Here is a 25653-nt window from a genome sequence, read left to right as displayed (position 1 = left end):
CTCCCTCCCGCCAGGCGGTTATCTCACCATGATTATTGCATTTATCCGTTTCTGCCTCCCTTCCTCCCGTACATCCTCCCTGGCTCGGTGCCCACTGGAAGCGGGGAGGATGGGGAGGAAAACGGCCGCTTCTCCTCCGTGATTTCCGGCTTTGCTGCTGGGCTGTCAGGTTAAAATTCGGGTTGCCCGCCACTGTGACCCCAGGGCTGTGCCTCTGGTGCCTGTGCATGGTCAGGTGCACACTGGGCACCTACAGCTGGTGACACTGGAATAATTGTAACAGAATAATTCTCATTCAGAGCTTGTATTTTGTTTGATCTCGATAACCAGACCTGCATCCATCTACTGGTGTGTGAGAGTTGTCAATTTCATGCATTGGGTTAGAATAAAAAGAAGAAAATTAGTTAATCAGTTTTTAGTAAGAGGAGAGGATGAAGGGCACTGTGGTCTTTTCTTAACTAGCAGCACTGTGTACACATTCAGCACCAAATGCAAGTGTAAATAAGTGTAAATAAGTCTCCTGTCACCTGGTGCTGTAGGCTCAGGGCCTGTATGGGTCCTCCTTGAGCATTCAGTTTTGGCTCAGTGCATCCAGTTCTGATTTATAGCTGAGAGAGACAATGTCAGACGTGCACCATGGAGTCCTCCTATTCCAAGTGACACCATGTGGATATTCTGGAGCTTGGTGTGAGCATTGTTTTTCTGTTTGGTTACCTGCCATTTTCCTTTATCCACAAGCCTTGCTGTAGAGCAAGGCAATAATTTATTTCCGGGAAGCACCTATTCAGGTTTTTTGTTTTTTTTTGTTTTTTTTCCTAATGTTTTATTCCTATATCTTCCTCCTTGAGTTTGTTGCTATTTTGATCTAGTTTAATTTGGACTTGCTCTTATTCCAGATCAAATTTCTTGGAAGTAAGCTGTTCTGGTCCAACAAAGCTGTTGTTGAAACTGTTCAATCACTTTTCCAATGCATTGGGCAGAGAAAATAGTAGGCTAGATTTGTCTATGGCCTTTCACCTGATTTCCCTGGTAATCTACTCTTTTTCAACTCCATTTGGAGTTCCAGGGAGTGGAAGTTCCTCCTGATAGTGTTTTCTTCCTGTCACTAGCTGAGGAGCTGCAGTTTTGATTCTAGAATTTAGCATGAAGTCTAGGAACGTCTCATTTAGATGTTTACCTTTTGAATACCCTATTAGCCTACTGGTTTAAGCTTAGTGACTTTATGATTTGAGATCAGTTAATACTGATGCGAAAGGAATTCAGTGTAAAGCTATGGGGATCTCTTGTGTAGTGAAGTGCCATAACTGGTAAAACCAGTTGTGTTTTTCCCATGGCAAGTTTTGTCTGAAGGTGATGTGGCAGTTAAATGCTGTCAAACCTTGTTTAAAGCTACCTTACTGTTTAAGCTTCATATGTGAAACAGTTGTTTCCAGGAAGGTTCAAAAGACAGCGTAGTGAAAAGTCAGTTGCTTGCAGTTGGAATTTGCCTACTTCTTAAGTATGAAAGAAGTGTTTTTAGATGAAAGTAATTTCCTCTATTGTCTGCATGGGAGCTGAGATTCAGATATACACACTATTAAAGCTTTGCACATTCAAGAAAATCAGTTCTCCATATGAAAAAGTAGTTCTTTACGATTTATTTTATTTTATTTTTTGCATAGGGTTGTATCACTGTGGGAAGTAGAGGCTGAGAGTCACGTATTGCAAAGTAAAATTCCTTTTGAACCCTATTACAGGGCTGTGTTTTTTTTTTTTCCCTTTAGTAGTCATGCCTGTGTTGCCCATTCTTCTGTTCTGCACCCTTTACAAGGCTGCTAAATTGTTCTAATGATTTCCCAAGTAACATTTTCTGGAAGAGCAGAATAATAACAGCTCTTGTCACTCTTAAACTGGTGTTGAAAGCTTTTGGTATGAGTTGGCAGAAAAATGTGCTGGTATCTCAGCTAATGCTAAACATCAAGAAATATCCTCAAAGACACTTTAATACTTTTTTCAAAGTCTTGTCCAGCAGCATGGCTCTGAAGTTGGTTCTTCAGGATGTTTTGCAGCTGCCTAACTGTAAAATCACTCTAAAGACACAATTACGCCACGTGATGCAGAAGCATTAAAATACAAAAGCCTGGAGAGTGCCGAATGTTAAACAAAGAACCGTGTGGTCAAGAGCAGTGGAGACATTTGACCTTTTGCATGTTTCTAGCAATAGTCTCACAGTAGCTTTTCCTGCGGCTATTGTAAGCCATGGCAAAACGAGGGGCATTTTGACCGGTTATGCAAGCATTTACGTCAACTTGGGAACTGTCTGTTCCCAGTCACTGAAACAGTGCCCAGGTCCATCCTGTGAGTAGCTTCGTAGGCATCACCACTGCTTGGGAAAGAATCAGCAAGTGTGCCAGGCTCTGGGAGCAATAAAGCAGAGTTTGAGAGAGCTGTGCATCTGTCAGGGATATGCAAACTGTATTGATCGTGGTCTTGACTCAAAGTGTAGTGAAAGAAGATCACCCTCTTCTTGTTTTGCTGTGCATGCTATACCTGATTTGTTAGTCAAATTTCTTACCCACTGATGTGAAAAGATCTGAGGAATTAGAGAGAAGATTATTTTTCCTATTCTCTGGCCTTGCATTGTTGCCCCTCAGGTATAATAGCATTGCTTCCTGACATGTGCACTGATGAAAAGGAAAGAAAGAGGCAGACTCTTTGAGTGTTGACAGTGTCAGCAAATAGGGCATCTAAATGAGAGAGGTATTGGTTTGAACTTTAGAACCATATTTATGACAGCATAGGTGTGGAAAAGGTTTTGTGAGTTTTCGTACATCCTCTGCTTTTTCCATCTGTTCTACAAAGGGAAGGGTTCCTAACATTAACACTCTAGACTGGTTATGGGTAGAACGTGTCAGAGAAACTGTCTTCATATTGTCTTTTATAAACTATACACAGCAGGTATTCCATATGGCACTTTCTTTAATAGTATTTGGCCACTAAATTTAAAAATACGATTTTAAAGCTGGAAGAACAAATGCATATTACAAAACAGTTTGATAATAATTTCAGAGAAATGAAGTGAATCTGCGTTTAGAGTGAGATTAAATACTGGACTGCATATATCCTCAGTTTTGCTCATTTGCAGAGTGATGTTAGACCCACCACTCAACTTCTTCCGTGAGATACATTCAATACTTATTTACAGTACTTACCCGGTTCTTTCCTAAAGGACATTCTTTGCTCAGTATTCTCACAGATATAAATGGAAAACTAGTAGTCAAGCGGAAGCTTTTGCCTGAGGACAAGCTGATACTATTTGCTGTTCTTGTATTATTTCACAAACAGCTTCTGAAAAATCAGTGTAATCAGAAGCATTTTAAACTGAGTTTTACGTGTGTCTAAATATCTATGTCTTTCTGTATATAAATAGTGAAAGATTTGTGTGCAGTTTATCTGGAAAGGACTATTGTTTACTTGCTGATCAGCCAACTGTGAGTCTAACAGCACTTATTTGAAATATTTTGCTCTGAGACTACACGTACCGTGTTGTGACTACACATTACCGTTCTTATGTTCTTGAGATAAAACACTATTGTAAAGAATTTATTTTTCAGTTGTTAAAAAAACAAAAAAGCAGCTCTGTGTTTCATTTCAATATATATTGTGCTCTGAGAAGATGGAGATTACCCATGCCTGTAAATTTATGACTTAATACTCTTTGGTATAGTTTGCAGGCACATAGAACCAATATTTTAAAAAAAAAAAAAAAAAAAGGAGGAGGAATGATAGCAATTGATCTGGTCCTTGCACACACACATGGGACCAAAAATAGGTTTAAAAAACTCAGTGACATTGTCACATTTTCACATCTTCATGTCAGCTGAAACTTATCTCTAGCAACTCTTAATACCAGAAAGCAGTGCAGCTCAGATATATTTATACTCAATTTCTGGGTATAAGTGCATGGTAAACTTCTAATGTCCAAATTTACTGTATTTATCCACAACTGTCTTCTAGTTAAATTATACGTATTGGGAATAGAAAAATGAAAAACTTGAAATGATTACAAAAGAAATGAGGCACTGGCTGTCATCCTCAATTTTAACTGCATCAGGAAACTAAGCAGAGTAATTTCCTATTTTAATTGTGCATTCTGCAATAATTATTCCACAATAGAAGCATAATAATTGTTTTCAGAATAAAGTAACTCTTAGAGTACTCAGTGAAGTACCTATTGGTCATCTGCCTTGTGTAGAAATAGCTAACAATCAGCTTAATACACAGTGAAAGGTGGGTCATTACATACTTAGTGTTAATAAGTTCTGCTAATTTTGCTAGGTCTATTCTATGCAAATAGGTCCCCAGGTATTGTTAAAAAACGAAGACCTAGACCTCCAGATTTCTTCATACCTTATATGTGACTTCTGATGGTTCAAGCCATCAATCACAGAATCGTGGTCATTTATTGTGCCTGCTCTTATTATTGTGGTTTATTCTCCCTGCAATTGATGAGCCTGAAAAAGACAGCAAAAAATTCTATATAGGCTCCAACTAAATGTAAAACGGGCTCCGCTTTCTATTTTGAGTTCACTGTTGTTGGCTGGTTGGTTTGCTTTGCAAACCAAAGCAACTATGTCTAGTTGTGTTGGTAGTATTTCTTGTCTTGAGACCTCACAGGATCAAGACAAACACATAAAAGAAATGTTAAGTTTTTGTCAGTCTTTTGTAAGCCTCAGTAGAGAAAAAGAGGAAATGGAGTAAATCATATCAATAAGTATTAGTTTCAGAAGTGTTTGCAGTGAAAGAGAAAATTGGTTCCAACAAACTCGCATCACGTGCCGTGTCCCATGCACAGTGTTAATCAGTATGCTGGTAAATCTGTTTCCCTGATGGTTTGACTAACGACTATGAAACTCCAGTTCTAAGAGAAGCCAAGTAGAGGAGCATTCTTTCTGTATGACTTAGCCATGTAGTTTGTGTCAGCAGTCCTTCTCTGTGTAAAGCTTGCTGCTTTCCTGGTGCTTCTGTTACAAATGCATTAAACGTCTTTTTAGATGTCAGCTCCTGAAGTGGATTGAAGGAGTAATTTCGATTATACATCTTCTCCCTGGTAAGACTACAGATTCTTCTGAGAAGTTGGGGATAATACATAAGATGCATCTGATGGCAAAGGAATAGGCAAAAAGTTGTAGTAGATGGGAGAAACTCTAGTGCCACGCTTGTACAACAGTTCTGCAAACTTTCTGAAGTAATAAATAAATGCATCAGTGAGTAGACTAACAGAATGAAAGTGCGGATTTAAAGCTAAGCGTGGATGATTCAGCAGGATTAGAACATCAGTGGTGAGTGTTAAGAGCTTTAGAGGAAAAATTAAATCTTGTCATTTGTCATATCAACATTAACTTATTTTATCTCAGTTACAGTGGCAGCTAGTCATGCAGTCAGACTAAGCATTATAACTCTAGCTATGTGTAATCTTGATATTGAATGCCTATATAGACCCTGACCCCAGTTTTTGCTATTTTCACGTGCTGACAATGTGTCTAATTAGAGCCATAGGCCGCTCTGTTTGATTTTGCTTGCAAAAGGCAAAGTGATACATGGTTTGAAGCTCCTGACTTATTGGGTCTGTGCGTTTGTAGACAGGCCGTAGAAGATAGAACTGGGGCCTGCTTAAGCTTATTCTTGCAGTGAGAGACCCATTTCCTTGATTCGGTTTGATCACAGCTCTCAGGGAGCAGAGGAGAGGAGACAGGTTGTCAGCCAATAGCTGTTGAAGAAGCACAGATGGTGCCCTCTCCTAAGCAAATCACAGATTTTCTTCTCATCAGGTTATTTTACGTAAATGAAACTAACACTCTTGCATGTAGAACTCCTAAATTTTTTTGTTGTTGTTGTCTAGTGCTACTGTACTAATTACAGTACTAAAAGTTTATTGGGAAATTACTGTTTTAATACAAACGTTTAAGTGAATCAACTGCAATGCATGTTTCTTCCATGCTTGTAGTTATAAGGCGTGGGGACTTTAAAGTGTGGAGAGTTTGATGGAACTAGAAAACCTTCAGAACACTTCTGCTGCATTGAGAGGACAGTAAACTGAGAGCATAGTGCTAACTATCAGTAAAAGTGCAAACCTATCTGTCCTTTTTCATGGGTACATCATGTCAGGCTTGCTGAATTCTGCTCTGCCTCTCATTCTGTTGTTTCATTCTTTTGCTTCTAGATGCATCTAAGAATATATTGTTCAATTACCTACCATCCTATGTAACTACATTAAGTCAGTTTTGAATGCTAAATTTCCTCTTTAAATCAGCACTTGTAACAGCTATGCAAGCATTTGAGCTCATCTCTTAGTTCTAAGGAGTGATTGAATCCCCACTGTTTTAGATTTAGTCTTCATGGTTGAAAGATTCCTGTTCGTGGTCCCTTGCTTCCTGCTTTCTCCTATAGGATCTGTTGACTGAGGATTAGTGTAAGAGCTGCGTAAGCAATGCTCAGCAAAGAACAGATGTTTGAACGAGGGGAAAAGATTTATTTATTTTTAAAGTTCCACGTAACTGAGAGAGCTTTAAGATCTGAATTTCACCTTGCCGCATGACGCTTCTTAATTTTTCTTTTCCAGTAAATGTTAAATGTTTCTGAGTGATGTTAATGTAATAGATAATATTGTTCAGCTCTTGGGAAACCAGATAACCCATGCTGCAGCAAACAGTAATATAATAAAACTGAAAAAGAGAAGCAAGGGAGTCACGCAGAGAATAAACTGGAAGGGAAGCTTAGGGAATGCTAAAGACTTAATTATTCGAAACACCAAGCTAGCATTTTCCCGTTTGCAGAGAAGAATGTTGGTGATCTAGTGAAATGGTTTAGGAACAGTGCAAAGAAAGAGGATTTTCCATAGTCATGTGGAACAGAAGTGCCGTTTGCAAGTGAATTCCTTCCAGCAACATGGCTACTAAAATATCATGGTAGGAAAGCAGTTTGATGCAGTGGGTCAAGAATATTATGAAGTTCTTAGTGCATTCCAGCCGTTTTGGCTACTTGTGTAAATACTTTGTGGGTAAATAGCCTACAACCTAGACAAACCACCACAGATGCAGAGATGCCATGGTGCAGGGCAACCTTGGTTCCAGCACACCTTGTTAGCTCTGGCAGCATGCAGTGAGAACGCAGCTGTGCTCCTTTCAAAGCCAGGCTGAGCTTAGAAACAACTGGGTGCAATTTCAGTGTTCAGGCCAGTGACTGTGCCAGGCCCAAGCTGCCAGGATGCAGGCCGCTCTGGTGCCAGTCCACATGCAGAGGATTGCAAAACACAGTGTTGAGGCCTTCTGTGGCTTTTCAGGGCCAGTGAGGAACTTTAGGGGTTCAGCAGGGCTGATAGGGCCCCGGTTCCATACAGAGATGGGTGTTCTAGCACTGTGATCATTTGTCTTCCAGGTAGACTCCTTGTGGATCAGGCTTAAGTTTAAAACTGAAGCTGAGGTAGCATCTGTCTGTCTCAAAACACTAGGTAGCACTTCTAGAACGAGCAGTGCGTGAACGTAGTCAGAAGACCTCAGATCCATAGCACCTATGATTGCTGCTGCTTTCTTCTGTATTATTCAGAGTGTCCCTATCTTTTGTTAGATGTCTTTCACAGAGATAACAAATGTTGCACTGCTCTTTATCATTAAAGGTAATGGAAACTTTCTGAATGAAATGTTTTCCAGTGGGGTGGTGGATGCTATTTTTTTTCCAGGTCAGTATAATATTATTTACCAAAACACTTTTTAGTCTTAGAGTCTCTCACATTAACTTCCCTGTGGCAAATTAAGTTCAGTTTTATATTTGAAAGTACATGAAGTCAAAAGTTAATTTTGACTGCAGTTTTCAGGGAAAGTACATTTGCAGTTGCACTCAGATACAAACACAAGAATTCCTGTAGTACTACATCCACCTACATCCAGCATAAGTAAATATTCCTGTTTTCCTTTTTGTTTTTTTTTATTTTAATGACTGTGTTAATAAATACTGTTCTTATCTCAGTAAAGCTAAACTGTGATGCTAAAACATGAAATGAAATTAGTATACAGTACTGTAAATATCTCTCAAGTGTATCTAACTTGTAACAAGTTCTGTGTAAGTGAAGATCATGGGGCCCAATCTGTGCAGTTTTGTGGTCTCGATTAACAGCTAAAAGAATTGCAGAATTGCAGCAGACATTCTGGTTTTCCAGCCAGTGAGAGAAGCGAAACTCGGTTGAAACATAACTGATTTCTTTATGAAATCTAAAATGAATGGTATCAAGGAACTCTTTGTGATGGATATTATAAGTGATAAACCACAACCTTGGTCAAAAGTCACGTGATTCTTTCTGAGCAACCACAGTTCTTTTCACTCAAGGCCAGCACTCACTGAGCTGTCCCTACGACCTGAATTTTCATTCATACCAAAAGCTGATTCTGCATTGGAAATAAAAGGGACCCAGAGACTGAGCTTGAGCAGTGTGCTGCTTTTGGTTCCCACTGTTTAACTGCTGCAATCTCCCTGGCAGGCTTATGTCTATATCACCTAAAGATCTTTGGACCCTTCTCTTTCAGTGTGATTTGAGTAATACTGCATGTCAGGAGTATAGCAGCCAGTATAGGTAAGACTCCACCCTGTATGGCCATATGGAACTGTCTCATCAGGCCTTGTAGCTTCAAACTTATGTCCCTTCATGTCACACAGTGGGTCCAGACACACATGCCTTCATTTTCATACCATTGACACAGTTCTCAGGCACTCAAAACTGCAAAAATACTGCACAAAGGCCATAGGGGTGTGATGTAGGACTTGGAACGCAGCTGGAAAGACCTTAGAGTCAAATATAAGGTCAGATATTTAGGAAAAAAGAATGTGAGCTGTGCTTGCAAAATGAGAATTCAATGTCACCTTATCTCTTCTTTTTTTTTTTTTTTTTTAGGTTGTCTGGTTTCTAGGAGAGTAGGGTGAGCGTGTACAGTATTTAAGGTCAGTGCCTTAGACCTGTTCCCCTTGTTGATAGCTACGCTTTGTTCCACATCATGTGCGTATCATTTTACCTAGATAGGCTGTTCTTTGCTTCCTGTTAAACCGAGCGTGCTGCTCAATAACTGAGTCATGGGTGTGTAATCAAGCCAAATCCCGTGTTCCTATCTCTTGCACATGTTGACTTAAGGAGGACCTGTATTTAAACAATAAAGTCGAGACAGCTATTAGAAAACTGGAATTAACATTGCCTGTGCTTTGTGACTCTAAAAACTAAAGCAAAGCCATGCCTGTTGCTGTCCATTCTGCATGTTGTTTGACATGATAGTGCTGTAAATCAAACAGTAATCCAAAGCAGTTCTTTCTTCCTCTCTGTTCTTTGGTCATTGGCCTTACCATTTAACTCTGCTTGGAAGACAGGGTTATGAATTTTCTCAGCACCTCTCCTGCAGCGCTTATGAGCACTTCACGAAAATTGAATTTCAGGAAAATATCCTGCTCTGATATAATCTTCCAGCATCTTATGGAACTTCGCCAGGAAGTTTCACAGGTACAGATAGCAGAGAGGCTAGAATCCAAAATCTAAGATTTGGCTCTGTTTGGTTGCAAATGGGAGTACATGTGCTTCACAGTTGCAGGAAGTTCTCAGGTTTGCATAGCCGTGTCCGAACCCCTGCAATCTGCCAGTTCCATTTCATTTCAGTGCTTGCCATACTGTCTTCAGGCAGTACCTTGTTAACTAAATTGCCAATCATGATTCCCCATTGTAGTCCCTGTTCATTCTCTCCCAGATTAGTACCTTACAGTCCTCTCTGGAAGCAGCAGAGGAGATGTCAGGTGCTGTTTTCTGTTGTGTTTTTGCTGTGTTTTTTTTTTTCTTCTTTTTTTATAAGAAGTCTCTGGCTTGATTTGTAAATTTCACCTAGGAGGAGTGTGCTCTGTTACTGATGATGTGCATGCCATCTGGACAGCTCACTGAGTATCCAAACTCGAAATACTAACTTTTAAAATTTAAAATCCAAACACATGCAAATCATATTTCATTCACAGGAATTATGGTGCCCTTCTGAGAAAAACTGTCTGGTAGTTAGATTTCACATCCATGGCTCAAGACATGGCAAAGCTAGTTTTTCTTAAAAGTAGATCAGTGGGGCATTGGTGAAACAAGTGAACTGTATTGTGACTAAAATTCTAGAGGGAAAAAAAACTTTACTGAGGATTATTCCTACCATGTAAACTTTGGGCTTGCTGAGTCTAAAATTGCTGGATTTATGCCAGGTAAACTTGTTTGTCTGGAAGGGTTGCTAAAATATAAAAATCAGCAACACCACTTAAATGTGTGTGCCGTAGATACAGGTGAGAATTGTGTGTTATATGAGGAAAGCATTTGGTCTGCAGATGGAAAAATCTTCTGTCATAACATGATATGCAAGATGCTACAACATGGTCTGGAAAAGCAATGTTTCTGTTGTCTAACATGGGAATTATATTTTAAAGATACTTGTATTAACTGATAATTTCTTATTCATTTAGTGTCTGAAGAAAATAAGAAACATGGATGGTCATAAGTAGTAAGTGCCTTGGTCATTTTTTATTATTCTAAAGAGGTATTACTCTAAGAGGTGTTTGGCGTGCTGACTTGTCACTGCTTGGGTCTATCGTGCATTATGTTCTGGCATCTAGTGTTTATATGGTCACTAGTAGATATTTTATTTAAAAAGAATAAAAATATCAAGTGAAAAACTGCCAATTTTCTGAAGAATGGAAAAACAAGTGAATTGACTACATAGATAAAAATTGCGTGCGTTAGAAATTTCCTACCTAATGGTAGGAAGTATATAAGGCATCTTATTTCAAGGGATATATCAGTTATCAACAACCAAATAAAACTAGATCATTCTCACTGTTTAGTGAAACCTAAATATATCTATGATTGTTTGACATGAAATCCATTTTAAAAGATATTGGCAAAAGCCTACCAGTAAAAATTATCCACCAAATATTTCATTAGATAATGAAAGCTTTACGTAGATCACCCTGGAAGTAATGCCTCCTGCTTATTTCCATGGAAATAACAGATACAAAGAACATAATAACACTATCTGATAGAGCAAATTCTCAGCTATAAAACACTATATTTCAACACAGTCACCACCAGTAGCTGTTCATTTTCACCAGCGATGAACAAGCATCTGCATGCCATGCTCTTAAAAATCTGCCCCAGCAGAGGTTTTACTATTACTATGACAGAGTTACTGATAGGAAAATGTTGTTCATGCAGTCCAACTTTCACGGTACTACCAGGCACTATTTGGTCTCCATGAACATTCAGCATAGACTCGATGAATGTTACTGGGTGCCACTTTTTGCACGTGCAGGAATTCTGTTCCACACCTTTGCTTCATACGCACTTCCATATCAGATGCTATTTTGTCAGACTGCCCCTCTGGTGCCATCTGTCTCATGGCAACAACATGTAACGGGGTATTGCTGAGGAGGTACAATCTCCACTGCCATACCACCAGCATCCACCTCTGAAGACATGGGCTGACATATTGAAATAGGAGGCATTGATTTATGAGCAACCCTTGTGTAATCACATTAAGAATAAGCAGGAGCTAGATATTTCTCCAAATGATATTAGTTGTTGAATTTGTCTGAGGTAGATGATTGTGTTCTTCATCTCCCTCCAATTTCTTTATCTGTTTAATTCAGGAATCTCTATTAATCCCAGAACTTTTTTTTTGTGACCTTGCATTAATAGCTCATTTTTATTCTTCCCAGCATGTCATCAGAATTTCCAGTGATCTCAAACAAGGCAGCTATTAAGGGAGGTTGACATCAAATGAATTATGGTGTTTTCTTCAGTTGTCCACTGAACTGAGATACCAGTTATTTGCACAGCTGTAGCACAGGTTAAAACACACAACTGGCACATAGCTAGGGCCTTAGTACTGCCACATACACATTACTTCTTTATTTATTTATTTTCTTCTTTAAGGTAATATAACACTGTTCTTATTAGCTAACTATTGTATTCAGCTTTCTCATAATGCAGGGGGATTTGGCAAGGATCTAAATGTCCTTGTCATTTATTAGATATTGTAAATTTTGTCTTTTAGAGGCGCTACATCTGTCAGGTCAGTCTGGGTTTGACCTAATTTGGTAGGCTGAAGTTGCCAGAGTATGTGTAATGATTTGATTGTGCAAAACTATATATGAAATTTGTCATGTTTGGCATGCATTGTTTATTTTGTCCTGTAGCACCAAAAGTCTTTTATTCTGAGCTTAATGAAATTCATAAACAAAGCTCCTTGGGCTGGTGCTTGGGCAGAGTTAAATGAGTGAACACCTTTCTCTTTTTGTGAGAATTTGAGGATGAAGCCAAGAAGTGCAGTATATGTATGCATTTTGAATTTTGTCTTTGCTTATTTCCAGTTAAGTTTCTTATCATCCATTTGGTGACTGACTGCCTCTTAATTAACTGATTAGAAATAATCGAACCAAATAGCATATCCCTGTCAAACTTTTAAAAGTTCCTTTTAAGGTCAAACTGTGTCATTAATAACTGTGTAGGATAGCACTGCCTCCCTTTTTAGGAATATGTGCACCAAAGACTTTAATTTTCCTAGTGTGTTTAATATATTACATTTTACAAACCAATTATAACTCATAAGCTGCAGTGATTTTGCAGATCTTAATTTATACAATAGGGGAAAGGACACATACTTCTGCAGAAAATAATAGTGAAATAACTGTTACTTGAAAGAGATCAAGATTTCATTGAGAGACTTTATTTTCTATGCTTCATATGGTTTAAACATATTGTGGAATATGCAGTTTGTATGTTATACTTTTTTATTGGTTTTGCTAGAGGAATGCAATGCAGAATCATCTGCCAGTAAAAATTTCCCTCCCGTGGGGGGGAAAAAGAAATGATCAGTTACGTACCTACATTTGTCACTTATTCTTTGCACAGTGAAAGAAGTGAGCTATCTGTTTTGCACGTAGCCTCTCAAAAGAGACAAATATTCTTTTTTTATTTATGCAATTTTTAAAATGACAATGAGAAGTGTAACTTCATTCTTTACGTGATATTCTTTAAATGATCTTTGTGAAATCCTGACACAGCTTAAATTGCATGAAAATTGCAGTTCTACTAGTGCTCTCTTAAACTTTCCTGTTAGTTGTATAAAAACAATTTTAATTCAAGGGACTGTAAATTATTCTATAATGCATTGGGAAGATTTTTTATCCATTGATTATTCGGCAATGTTACGTGCCCAAGGCATTCAGATTAAATGCAGTGTATTATTTTCCAAAGGAGGATAGGAGATATTGGTGGAACTTGTACTGCATTAATAACTTTGTTACTAATGCATAATGAGGAGATGCATATTAGAATACACATACGTACATATACATGACATATTCTATATGGAAATTTATTAATATAGTTTGTTAGATTTACTTTTTAAGCATCATATTGAAGTTCTGTTATTTTGTTTCTTAATATTTTAGCAATTATCCAAGGGAATTTTATGATCAATATGCTCAAAGCCAAGAAAAATCTGTGGTTAATAAAATGCAACAGAAGTACTGGAAAACAAAGCAAACCCTTATAAAAGTCACAGGAAAAAAAGAAGATGAACATGTTGTGGCTTCAGATGCAGATCTGGATGCAAAACTAGAGGTTTGTAATGTCTGTGTAATAACTATTCTCTCACAACTTCTAAGATGTTTTAATTTCCATCAAGACTCTAAGATATGTACCTATACATACTATATAATAATGTATATACATTTTTATCATTATTTTTGTATAGTATCCTTTCCAATTTTGGACAAAAATACTTAGGGAGACACGAGGAATATAGTGGCATTTTTGTAAGACAAAAATTTATTTGAAACCTGATGTGCCTCATACTTATTTTCAGATTTTGGTGGCAGGCTTTTTAGTTTTTGTTGTCAAGAGGAACGGGAGATCATCCTTTGTTTATTATCAGGAATTGGTGCATAGGGCAGTCTGCTCTCTGAGGCTTTTGTACAGATTACTGTTTGTCAGCGTGAGAAAAGGCAGTTTCTGAGTCTTTAAAGAGTAACTGGGAGATGGGACACTACTGTGTGGCAAATACAGTCCTACTGTCAGTACCTTCGGCCACACTGGAAAACAGCTAAGGTTCTACAAACTGAAGAGCTTCAACATCTTTAGCTAAATCAAAAAAAGACAGATAATGGACTTCTGAAGTGTAATCACCAAGTTAATGTACAGCTAAATTTCATTGGTATTGTTTTCTAGTGTAATGGTCAATGTTTTATGTCACTGTTTTTCTTAGAAAATCATTGAATTAGGATTTTTGTTTTTTTATGCATTTATGCTGAAGTACAAGAAACTTTTACAACACCCAAATATTTGTACGCTAACTGTGGTAGTGATAACATATATCTTAGAGGATTCTAGGCACGTATGTGGCTTTCGTGATACATTTGAAGTGGGGAGTATTGTTGTGAAATAAGCTAGAGGGACTGAAACAGTACTTTATAAATATATACACCTGAGTTCTTATTGCGGTTATTGTGTTGCAGGTTCATCAGACAGGATGCTTTGTTACTTCATGTGGGATTATAAATAGGGTAATTTGCTGTATGGGGCTGCTGAATCATGGCCTGAACCTCTGATTGATCACCTGAGGCGAGCAATGAGTCAGCCACAGGAGCACAGGTGAAGGCAATTCACCTGTGCTGCAGGAAGGGGTGGAGCCTGGCTCCATCTCTCTTAGGCCCATTTAGGAGCTGACTGCCAGTGGGGAAGGATCTCTCTGGAGATTCACTCCACTGGAGTTTCCTATGTGAGCCCAGGGTAGGGTGAGTGTCCTGTTCTGCTCTAGTATAATAATTACATAAGCCAAGCTCTCGAATATACTGTATCATCTGTACATTTGTTGATTGTACATTTGCTTACAAGATTTAAAAAAAAAGTAAAAATGTTTTAACTTAAGCAGTTTTTCAACTGCAAGTCATGCTCTCTGCTTAAAAGACGAGGTCCTAGTATACATAAGGAAGGTAAGCAGGTGCCAAAAGATTATAGTTACTGCTACAGGAGTCCATTTTGCTATTATTTGCATGGTACTTGATATAACAAAGATGAAGTTTAAATTGCAGGTTTTAGAAAAACAGAAAGGAGTGGTAATTTCTGTTTTCCTGTTAATTCTCAGAACTTAATCAAGACTCATGTTTATTCTATACTTTCTTGGGGAAACTGCTGCTTTATCATTTTGGTTAGAAAACCAGAGCTGTGACAATAAGAAGTTTACTTAAAAATCAAAAATTTTACTGTTGGCATAACTACATGAATTTGTTCCACTTTACTTTGTGGTATTAAAAATTTAATATACTTATTGCCCTTTAACATGTTTCAGTGAAACTGCAGATAGGCATTTTGATAACCTTGTATTTTGTTGGAGGGTGTTCAAAAGCAAAGATTAGTATGTCTTCATATGTATCAAAAGGTATTAATTAAAAAAAATTCATTAGTACTTTGGTTGAATATCAACTGTTTGGTCTGTTTTCAAAATGTTTTTTGTCTTTATTTTCCTTTTATATGTTTTGATTGATCTGTCTGTATAGTTTCAATGGATAATGTGATTGAAAGAAAAGCACAACTAATAAGGCAAATACACTTTCAAACTGGAAAGGTTACTCAATATTTAAGAAGAAGATACAAATTCCTAGATTTCAACAAAATTTAAGATAAGCTCTTTTTTTGTTTTAATCTTCAGTGTTTCTTGCATACACTTAAAAATCTTGTTTACTCTGTTTCAATTCCAGCTGTTCCATTCAATTCAGAGAACATGTATGGAGCTGTTGAAAGCAATAGAACTTTATCAAAAAAGGATTTGTTGTAAGTATGATCAAATACTGTAGTTAAAATAAGGAGATCTGCAATATGGAATCATCTAACAAGTGAAAAAGTGAAAATGGAAATGGGGAACTACTGCTTTAATCCTAGTTAAAGATAACGTTCCTTGCAGTCACCTAAATGTAGATTTGCTTAATTGTTTATAGATCTCCGAGTTCATGTTTTATACAGTGACACAAAGCAGCAATTATGTGGGATAGCTTGATTTATTTTTTTTTTTTGAGTCTTTTTTCCCATTACATTACATGGACTAAATTCAGAACTGTTTTGCGTTAGAAATTCTAACTCTGTTATGAATTTTTGTGTTTTTATCAAGATTGACTATGAAGAACATTGGTCTTATTACTAGTTTTATAATTAACTGATCCATTACTATTATGATGAATTTGATGATGCTAACTTGGCTGTAACAGGTGGACATTAATTAGTAGCACTCATTAGTGAGAGACAGGAACCTCATTTGGGAAGTTTCAAACAACAGGTTGTATTAAAAGACCTAAGAAGTTCTCTCCCATTAACATTTTTGACTTTCTGCTGCTGTGGTTTGTGGCCTAGAAAAGAGAATCAACTTTGGAAACACCTTTAAATTTACTTTTCTTGTTGCTCAATTTTATATATATTTTCTCCACTCTTTCCCTTTTCTTTTGCCTGTCCAAAGAAGAGGTTGAGAGATGATGAGATGTTTAAGGATATTGAGGTAAAATTGTAATGCAGACTAGTAGTGTATTGGAGTTCAAGATGTATTCCACAATAGCAGATGAAATTTCCTTGACAAAGATGTGCATGCAGCACACTCTGTCATAGTGTGCAATGAGTCTGCAATATGATTGTCAGCGTTTACCAGAATGATAAGAGAACTTCAAAACATCTTTCAGTATATTGGAGCATTCTCCTGATTGAGCCTGGGCAGAAATAAGTGCTATTGAAGACAGCCACTTTGAAAGACTGTTAGATGAGGCCACCGTTAAATGTTTTTGTAAGGATGTGAGATCATAGAAACTTAAGATGCCAAACTGGGAGTAGGCAACATGTCAATATATAAACATATATTTTTGTTTATCCTCTTATGTAAAAAAAACAAATTCAAGAGTATTATTTAAAATGTGAAAAATCCTAGAGTTCTAAAAATGATACTGCAAAGTAATTTGAAAATAAATGTTTAACTTAAGTGACTAGATTTTTTTCAGAGTAAAAAAAAGTCAGTAGTCAAGCTTGAAAAACAAAGACCAGATTAGATATACAGTTGTGCCACTTTTGGGTCCTTCATGTAATCCAATCATGATTTTTTATTTTTTGTTGTTGTTGTTCAAGAAGAAAGTAGCATGTTTTTTCTTTTGACCTTTGGCACTGACAAAATTGTGATTCTTATTAAATGCAGGAAACTCATCAAATATTCTGATTTATAAATTCAGGAATTCCATGAAATTTTTCTGTACTGCTTGGATTTGGAGTGACTTAACCTATTTGATGTTAGGCCAGTTTAAAAGCTGTTAATAATGTTTTAAATTACATGTTTGATCACTCGTTTATTTTTCATTAGTTCTGTCTCAGGAAGAAAATGAATTGGGGAAATTTCTTCGATCACAGGGTTCTCAGGATAAAACAAGAGCAGGAAAAATGATGCAAGCAACTGGGAAGGCCCTCTGCTTTTCTTCTCAGCAAAGGTATGTATGTCAGAATTACCATCTGATCACATGGGATAATGGTAGTTGATGGCTGTTCAGCTCAGCAGTTCTGAAGCTGTACCGGTGCTATCCGCATGGCCTCTCTAGCAGTGGGGCAGTAAAGGAGCTGGTTCAGGTCTCTTTCCTGCTTTGTTGCAATTCTCGTTGTGTGGAAAAATACTGCAGCATTCCTATCTTGGGGAGCTGTCTAGGTCCTGAGAGGGGTAGGAGGTGGCTTTTTCTGGACCATAGAGTCTCACACCTCAAGGAAACAAAGCCATTTCCTGCTTTAACCTTACTGAAAGAATCTCAAGAAAACGTCCTGCTGACTTTATGTAGATTGGGTAGGAGCAAATCAGTAAAATGTGAAGGATACAGAGGAACACAAACTTTTGCTTTTCTGTGGAGTTCTTGATGTCTCACTGATTGTGCTTTTTCAAAGGATTTACAAGCAACAGCACTAGATATTGTTAGGTTTCATTATGTGTGTATGATTTTGTGGTTTGTTTTTTCCATATTAGTACTATGAAAGCTTTAAATTTTCCATCAGTCAGAAGGGAAAGTTCAGTTTTGCGACAAAGTAAAAATCCTAAAGGATTTGGGGAGACTCTTAATTATCATGACACTTTCCAGCTTTAGCTGAGCAGTGCAGCTGTTTGGCTCAAAATAAAAGTTCACCTACCAAGTACTGAGAATTTCGTGTTTATCTTGGACTGCAGTTTGGTCATTAGCAAATCCAGGAACAGCCATGAGTAAGATCTTTAGAACATATGTAAGGTACCTTTGAGCTAAAACCCGAATTATTTGCTTTTTTAAGTAGCTCAACATTTCACACAAATCGCACTGTACAATCTGTCCATCTAAAGTGAACTTTTCATTTGAGTGACTGGTTAGGTATTTGTAGAATTGAAGAAATGTATATTATACCCAAAAAAGACCCAGTAAGAAGTTCACATTTTATTATATCTCCTAAATGTACATCAAGTAAGATGTCTTTCAAAATTATTTCCCATAAAAATAAAAACAGATGTTTGTCTGTCTTTTTTTTTTCTGAAGCCATCTTCAAGCTCATCTTGGAGTGAGAATTGTTCTTATGTTGAATGCCAGTAGCAATCTGGAGATCAAGTAAATGAAATTTGCTGGCTATTGGAGCTGAAATTAGAGATTCTCTTAGGCCTAGGAAGTCCCTAAGTGACAAATTAAACTAGCTCTACACTGGTGTGGAACTGATTGAACCCATTCCAGTGAGGTGGCTGCTGGCAAGAAACAGGAAAGCAGAAGCAGCAGATGGAAACATGACAAAAGTTGGAGTAATTCTGTCCCATTAGGAGCTGAAGTGATGGCATAGCGAAGACAACAGTGTCCCCTGCTGCCTCTCCTAAGTGTAGTATCTGGAACAAACATTTAAGAAAATCCCTAAAATCTTCCCAAAGATAAATATCTTTGTATAGAATTGTTCGGATTCCTCAAAATAAAGAAAAATAAATCAGTTAATTAGGCACCTGATAGATGACTTCTTTGTTCACATGTATATGTGAAGATTAAAGGCTAAGAAATGCTTTTTCTGAGGCTTAACATAACTATCCTGATGCATCTGTGGTATGCGTCCAGTAATATAAATGACCTCAGGTATATTCTTGCACTTGTTAAATGCAACTTGCAAAGAGGAAAGTTAAAAAAGCTAATATGTTTTTATTTACTAAATAAAACACACACATTAGCAGAAGTTTCTTTTCTACTAGCATGCGTAAGTGAAAGAAACTATGAAAGGTTGCTACTTGACTAGGAGAACTAGAAACACAATATGCACACAAAACTATCAATTTTGTGTATATTCCTAACCAATCTGTACAACTGTCTGAACACAGTAAAAATTGAATTCTTTTTTTTTTGTCTCTTGATTACTAGCAAAGTATCAATGTAATTATATTAATTTGTGTGCCTTTGCAGAATGACTTCCTTCCCCTCATTTCTTCATGTCTTCCCCAGATTAGCACTGCGTGCTCCTTTGACTAGGTTATATCAAGAAGTGGAGACTTTCAGATATAGGGCCATATCAGACACGTGGCTGACAGTAAATCGCATGGAACAGTATCGAACTGAATACAGAGGAGCTCTGCTCTGGATGAAAGATGTGTCTCAGGAGCTGGATCCGGATCTTTATAAGCAGATGGAAAAGTTCAGGAAGGTATGACATTTCTTGTAGTTTCCTGGAGTGGAGTGCCTGATGAAGCAATGAAGCATGATTTTGATTGTTCTGAGGAAGATATAACTCTGCAGAGCTAAAAATGCCATTAAACATAACTAATCTTTTTCCGTGTGACAAAACTCCAATTAATCTGATATGGAATACAATATCCTTCAAAGAAGAGTAGGCTGTAAGGGAAGATATGGTAGTAAGAAATAGCATTTTTCAGTAGTCAATTTAACTTCATCTTAAATCTTTATAATTTAAATAAAATATATGTTTTAAAGAAGGCTATCTAATTTTAAATACTTAGCTGTGATACCTGAATGACTAATTGAAGAAGATATGCCTGCTTTCATCTGGGAAAGGAAAATAGATTTTTGTACCTAAAATGGACATAATAACAGAAATGCCATAGTATCTGCTGATAAATCTTTGGGTGCAGTTAAAAGCAGGCTTTTTCGGAATGGAGTGTTGTCAGATTTAAGGGAGGAGTTCTGTATACAGCTCAGCATGATTCCTGGGCAACTGCTAACTATTAAAACTGTTAAGAATGCACTCTCCATAAATTGTCTTCCTTCAGTGTCTCTCAGGTTGACTGTACTCCTCCCCTGCCAATCACAAGTCACAGAGGATAGTCTGCAGATTTGCTACTAAGTGTGAGGATAGAATTTATTTGGGTTGATCCTGATCAGGAATGCTCAGGAGGCCCTTAAGTGTATTAGTGAAGGACTGGAACTTTTCTTAAGACAATTCTTGTTCATTAATGGCTTGAGCAGTCATCTTTCTGTGACTGGAAATGTTTGGAGATGAAAGGTGCATAATTTGGAGTTTAAAAACTTGAGTGAGCCATCCTAATGGAAAAGAACTGGTATGCATCTAGACTATACCATTTCTTGTAAACTGTATGACAATAGCAATTAAGAAAGGGGTGGAACAGATGAAATTCCAGCTAGCCATCTAATCTTTATTTATATACTTCAGTGCAGGATATTCCTGTAAGTATTGTGGCACCGGGCAAGTATTTTATTATGCCTTGTGGGAAATGTTTATAATGGCAAGTTCTTACAGGTAAAATAATTGGTATGGTCTTGGCATCAGCCAATTGCTTACGTGTTATGTTTGATTTATTAGAAAAACACTTAAGAAATGGAATGTTAGAACGAATAAAGCAGTGCTGGTAATGGTCATACGAAGTTGACTTATAGCTTTCTTGAAAAACAAATGCTATGGAAGGTATAAATTATGTAAATGGCAAAATAATTAAAATTTATGCTTTGACTCATGAGTTGTTCATTTAAAAAGCTGCGTGTGAAATTTCAGACCTCTTGTATTGCTGTGCTTCAAGGTCAGCAAAAATAAAGTCTTTTTAAACTTAGTAGTATTTAGGAAAATTTTCCCATTTGTACCATGTTAAGTATATTGAAATGTTTGCAAGTCTAAAATGAGTTATATTTTAGCATAAACAGATCATTGTGTGTGATACTGATGCTAAAATTCTGTAGCATTGCCTTGAATACCTCAAAAAAAACCTTAAAGAATGTCTTTGAACCTTTCTTTCCTCTGGCTGTCAACAGAAAACCTTTCAGATCACATATTTTTGTAGAGAACAAAAACGTCTATGTTTTGCAGCCAGCAAAGTAAAGAATGCTCCTGGTATCAACTTTCCTACACGTTTTAACACTTGCAGAAGTTAAATTTTTCATTTTTGAAAACATTACGGAAGCAAAATCCATAAGTATAATTTACCTAGGTAGCTGATGCTGAACAAGGCACAAGTTTGTTTTTAGTGCTTTGGGGCTGAGGTAGATAAACATAACAAATGGTAGGTACTGCAGTCTCAGATAATTATTGAAGTTGTTTTTATTCTCTTTTGTTATGTTCTTGCTTGCAGATCTTGATTATACCATAGTGTGGCAGTGTAATGCAGAGCTTTTAAGGCTTATTTTGGATCTCATAATTTAATTCATGCTTAATTTTGTGTTGAGGAAAAATACCATAATTACAGATGTAAGATTTTTTTTTAATTCTCAAATATGCCATCACCAGTGAGAAATGTTTGATCTGGAATTTCTTATGTAGTGATACACTAGCAAGTAGTTGATGGAGCTAATCTGAGAGAGCATTTGAAGTCTGAAGAATTTTTTTTCTTGTTGTAAAAATGTTATGTGCTACTTCAGTAAGTGTCTTTTTAATTTTGAGTAAACAGTGCTGGTATAGAGTCCTTTAATGTACCCAGTGCAACAGCATTATTTATTATAGAACTGTTTTTCAGTTCTGTAGGCTTTCCTACTATAATGTTAAATACATCTCTATGTGTACAGAGGCAGTTCTTGTTTCAGGAGGCCAAAGTTAAATCAATCCAGATGGGCTTTTCATACCTCCCATCAGAGTAGGTAAGGCTAAAAGATCAATAGTTGAGTCAGTATTTTCAGAGCTGATAAAATCTGAGTTAAAACATTGGCATTTTTGTAGCTCTCTTTCAAAGCAGTGAGGTACTTGAATTTTCTACTATTTCCAAGACATTAGTGTAAATACACTAGATCCAGCTATACTGCCATTTTCAAAGTGTTCAGTGTTGTTTTTTCAGCAATAACCCACAGAGCAACCTTTTTACATTGTTACATGAAGATATCCTTGTGATTGTTACTACTTGAAACAATGTTTACTTCTCCCCACAGTGTTCTATAGATGCTGTGTACCTCCACTGTTGTTTTTTGGGAGGTCTGTTCTTTTTGTTCTTTCTATAAACTAATAAATGACTGTTTACTTGGATGGATAGTGATAGGACAAGGAGGAATGGTTTTAAACAAAGGCAGGGGAGATTTAGATCAGATATTAGGAGAAAGATTTTCATTCAGGGTGTGGTGACACACTGGAATGGGTTGCCCAGAGGTTTTGGATGCCCCATCCCTGGAGGCATTCAAGGCCAGGCTGGATGTGGCTCTGGGCAGCCTGGTCTGGTGGTTGGTGACCCAGCGTATAGCAGGAGGTTGAAACCGGATGATCATTGTGGTCCTTTTCAACCCAGGCCATTCTATGATTTATGGATACTCAAGCACAGCTATAGATATAGTGGTCTTTCATCCCCAGTTTGGAGCTTCAAGTGTTGCCTGAGGAAATCTAACAAGTGTTTTGCTATGCAGTACTGTGATATTTAAAGTAACTTCATTGAGATAATATTCATTCACCAAATTCACCACCACTGATTAGGTTTGAGAGTTTCTTAAGTCTTGGCTGTTCTATCTGCCTGGTGACTGCACCGTGCGGTGTGAGCTCTGCTGTGATACTGTAAAATTGCAGACCAAGTAGCCCAATGGTGGTCCCTGAATCTCCTTACCATAGCTCTGAAAAAACAAAGAAGTTTTTCCATGCATTTTCTGCTTGTAAGGAACACAGAAGAGGCTGTTCGGTTCAATTTTACTTAGCTCAGATGTTTTGATAAGAATGTCTATATCACACTGTATAAACTAGACATTACAGTATCTCTTGTAACAGGTTGAAAAATAAAGTTGAAAAAAATTATCATACTGAACTTTAATTATATGAAAAATCCTTTAGATAGCAAGATATATATATATATATATATAATGCTACATTGGTAGAACAAATTAATCCTTACCATATATATGGGTTTTTGTTTCTCTTTGTTCTGAGGTTCAAGCCAAAGTGGCTGTGTAAATGCACAGAGCTTTGTAAGTACTGGGATCCCTCAGGCAAGCTGTGCTGTAGCAGTGTACTGAGAACTGGGTATGTGGAGGCTGGGGCTCTGTCATGGTTCAGTATACCTGGAACTGCTTACCCCAGGGGTGGAAACATAATCCGTAAACCGTTGATGGCTCAGTTTCTCCTTGTTGCTTTGCAAGGATCTCTGCTTCTGCATGAACCAAACAGTGGGAGGGAGATGAGGTTGAAACTGTGCAAATAAGCAATGCATGGGATGTTTGCTGCAGAGCTTTGTGAATGCTGTGAGATTCATCCACTTGAAATACAGTGCAAGCCTTATGGTACTGAGATAGCAGTGATATATCTCTGTTTGTAAAGCATTACGTATTAGATTGGAGTACTGTCTGGAAGAGGAGTAGTTTCTTGATCAGTATTTTTGTGGGAACTATGGGGGACAAGTAGTATGGAGTATGCTGGGCCTCCTTGTTCAGGGAGATGAGAGAGTTCAAGGTGCAGCACTGCTGGGTAGAGTCTACCTTAGTGGTGCTGAAGAAGTGGAATAGATCTTACCGTGGAAAAAAAGTGTCAGTACATTCCCACTTTCCCTAGAGACCCTAAAAATTATAGGTCCCTTAATGTCTGGCTGTTACTTTGCAGTTGTGAGGAACTTGCAAGTTTCCACTGAACTGTTTGGAGGCAGTTCATCTCAAGTTTTCCTAGTTGGAGGACTCTAAATATACTTGAAACAAAATGAATGTACTTAAATGGCATTTTAAACATAAGTCTGGCAAGAGAAAAGGCAAAGCAGTAAGAAAAAGGAAAACTCAAGAGGACATAACAATCATTTAGACTGTTGTTTTTATAAATATACTCATGCAGGGAGTAGCTGATCAGCACAAGTTCTCTGCTAGATGTCTTTTAGGAAAGAAGTTAAAACTTATGGATGCCTGGGGAAGAATGAGAATCTAAATAAATTCATTGATCAAAAGGTCAAAAGGGAAACATCAGAATGTATATATTGTAAAACCCTAGCAAGTCTGGATAAGATGCATCTGCCGTAGCTTAGGGAAGGCTTAGGAGGCTGTCGACACCCCTACATGTTTGTTCTTCCACTGCCTCCTTGCCTATCAGCTCAGCCTGGTATGAGTGCAGTTTGGTTGTGTGATGCTGAAGGGGCTGTCCCACGTTACAGCATCATCTCCAGCACTCCGTATTCCAACCCTCCATTAACACCAGAGCTGTGAACAGCCCTGCAAGCCTGGAGGCACTGTGGAAATGTGCATGAGGATTATTTTTTTAATTGTCTATTAAACTTAAATCTCTTGAAGTGCTGAGGAAAAGCAAAAAGTCTAAGGAAGGGATAAAAGACAACTAATATGGTACTGATCTTTTGAAACAAGAATGAATTTGACAGTTCCCATCCTTGTAATAATTTCAGTTTGTGGTAAAATGATGAAAAGAAAAATCTGTAGGCATTTAGAGAGTCACAAAATGAAGAGTAATGAACAACACAAGTTTATAAATAACATTACAGAATTTTGTGATGTTATTTTGTGGTTCTATTCAAATTATGAAAGTAGTAGAAAAAATACATTGCATGTAATAAATCTGGATTGTTCAAAAGTGCTTACTGGAAAAGTGAATTTAAACTTGCATTAAATAGCATGTGCACCTAAGAGCTGAGACTGTTGGTTGAGGAACACTAAACAAACTCATAGAAAATAAAGCTAGAAAATATGTTGAAGATCAATTAGTCTGTTTTCCTACCATGACGTGCTTTTGTAATATATTTTCCAAGTGATTTTGCTCATCTAGTAAATGAATTTCATTTGAGGGTAACAGTCTTAGAAGTTTTGTGGATCTTGGTGGTATTCTAGTGTAATTATTTAAAAGTCAACTGAAAGAAAATGTGCTAATGTTAATTACTTTTGCAGATGATATTAAGCTGGAAAGTGTTTTGGTTTTCCAAGCAGCAAAGTATACCAGCATCCCAAAGAAAAATGTCTTTGGCATTTGCAGTCAGAGTGGTGTAATCAATAGACTTTCAGCTGTCACAGTTACAAGTAGCACTGTAAATGATTCATCTTTAGAGCCAGCTATGGTATTTACTGTTTATCAACTTTGGTTTAAAAAAAGGAGAAAGTTGTAGATAGCAGTTGTTTCTGTTTTGGTGATACTTCCACAGTAACTTCTCAAGTTAACTATTGCAGAATTTTAAGCTTTTTTTTTTTTTTTTTCCCTTAGGTGAC

At 37.2% G+C, this 25653-nt stretch overlaps 1 protein-coding gene across 1 annotated transcript; it reads left to right on the top strand.

The window, feature by feature from the left end:
• The first annotated feature begins 8921 nt into the window (after positions 1 to 8921).
• Positions 8922 to 21073, top strand: LOC104911403 (islet cell autoantigen 1-like). The gene is made up of 6 exons (XM_010712541.3): positions 8922 to 8970; positions 10501 to 10538; positions 13489 to 13660; positions 15796 to 15868; positions 17427 to 17550; positions 19540 to 21073. The coding sequence occupies exons 2-6, from the start codon at positions 10522 to 10524 to the stop codon at positions 19742 to 19744; spliced, it is 591 nt and encodes a 196-aa protein (XP_010710843.1). The 5' UTR covers positions 8922 to 8970; positions 10501 to 10521; the 3' UTR covers positions 19745 to 21073.
• The last annotated feature ends 4580 nt before the right edge of the window (positions 21074 to 25653 follow it).

This window comes from Meleagris gallopavo, chromosome 6, assembly GCF_000146605.3.
Source record: "Meleagris gallopavo isolate NT-WF06-2002-E0010 breed Aviagen turkey brand Nicholas breeding stock chromosome 6, Turkey_5.1, whole genome shotgun sequence".
NCBI lineage: Eukaryota > Metazoa > Chordata > Aves > Galliformes > Phasianidae > Meleagris > Meleagris gallopavo.
Note: the sequence above shows the minus strand (reverse complement) of the source record. Positions and strands in the feature narration are given on the sequence as shown.

Excerpts from the sequence above, each read along its gene's own strand:
- LOC104911403 (XM_010712541.3), top strand. Across the intron at positions 15,869-17,426 it reads TTATCAAAAAAGGATTTGTT|TTCTGTCTCAGGAAGAAAAT; the intron begins GTAAGTATGATC and ends ATTTTTCATTAG. Across the intron at positions 17,551-19,539 it reads TGCTTTTCTTCTCAGCAAAG|ATTAGCACTGCGTGCTCCTT; the intron begins GTATGTATGTCA and ends TGTCTTCCCCAG.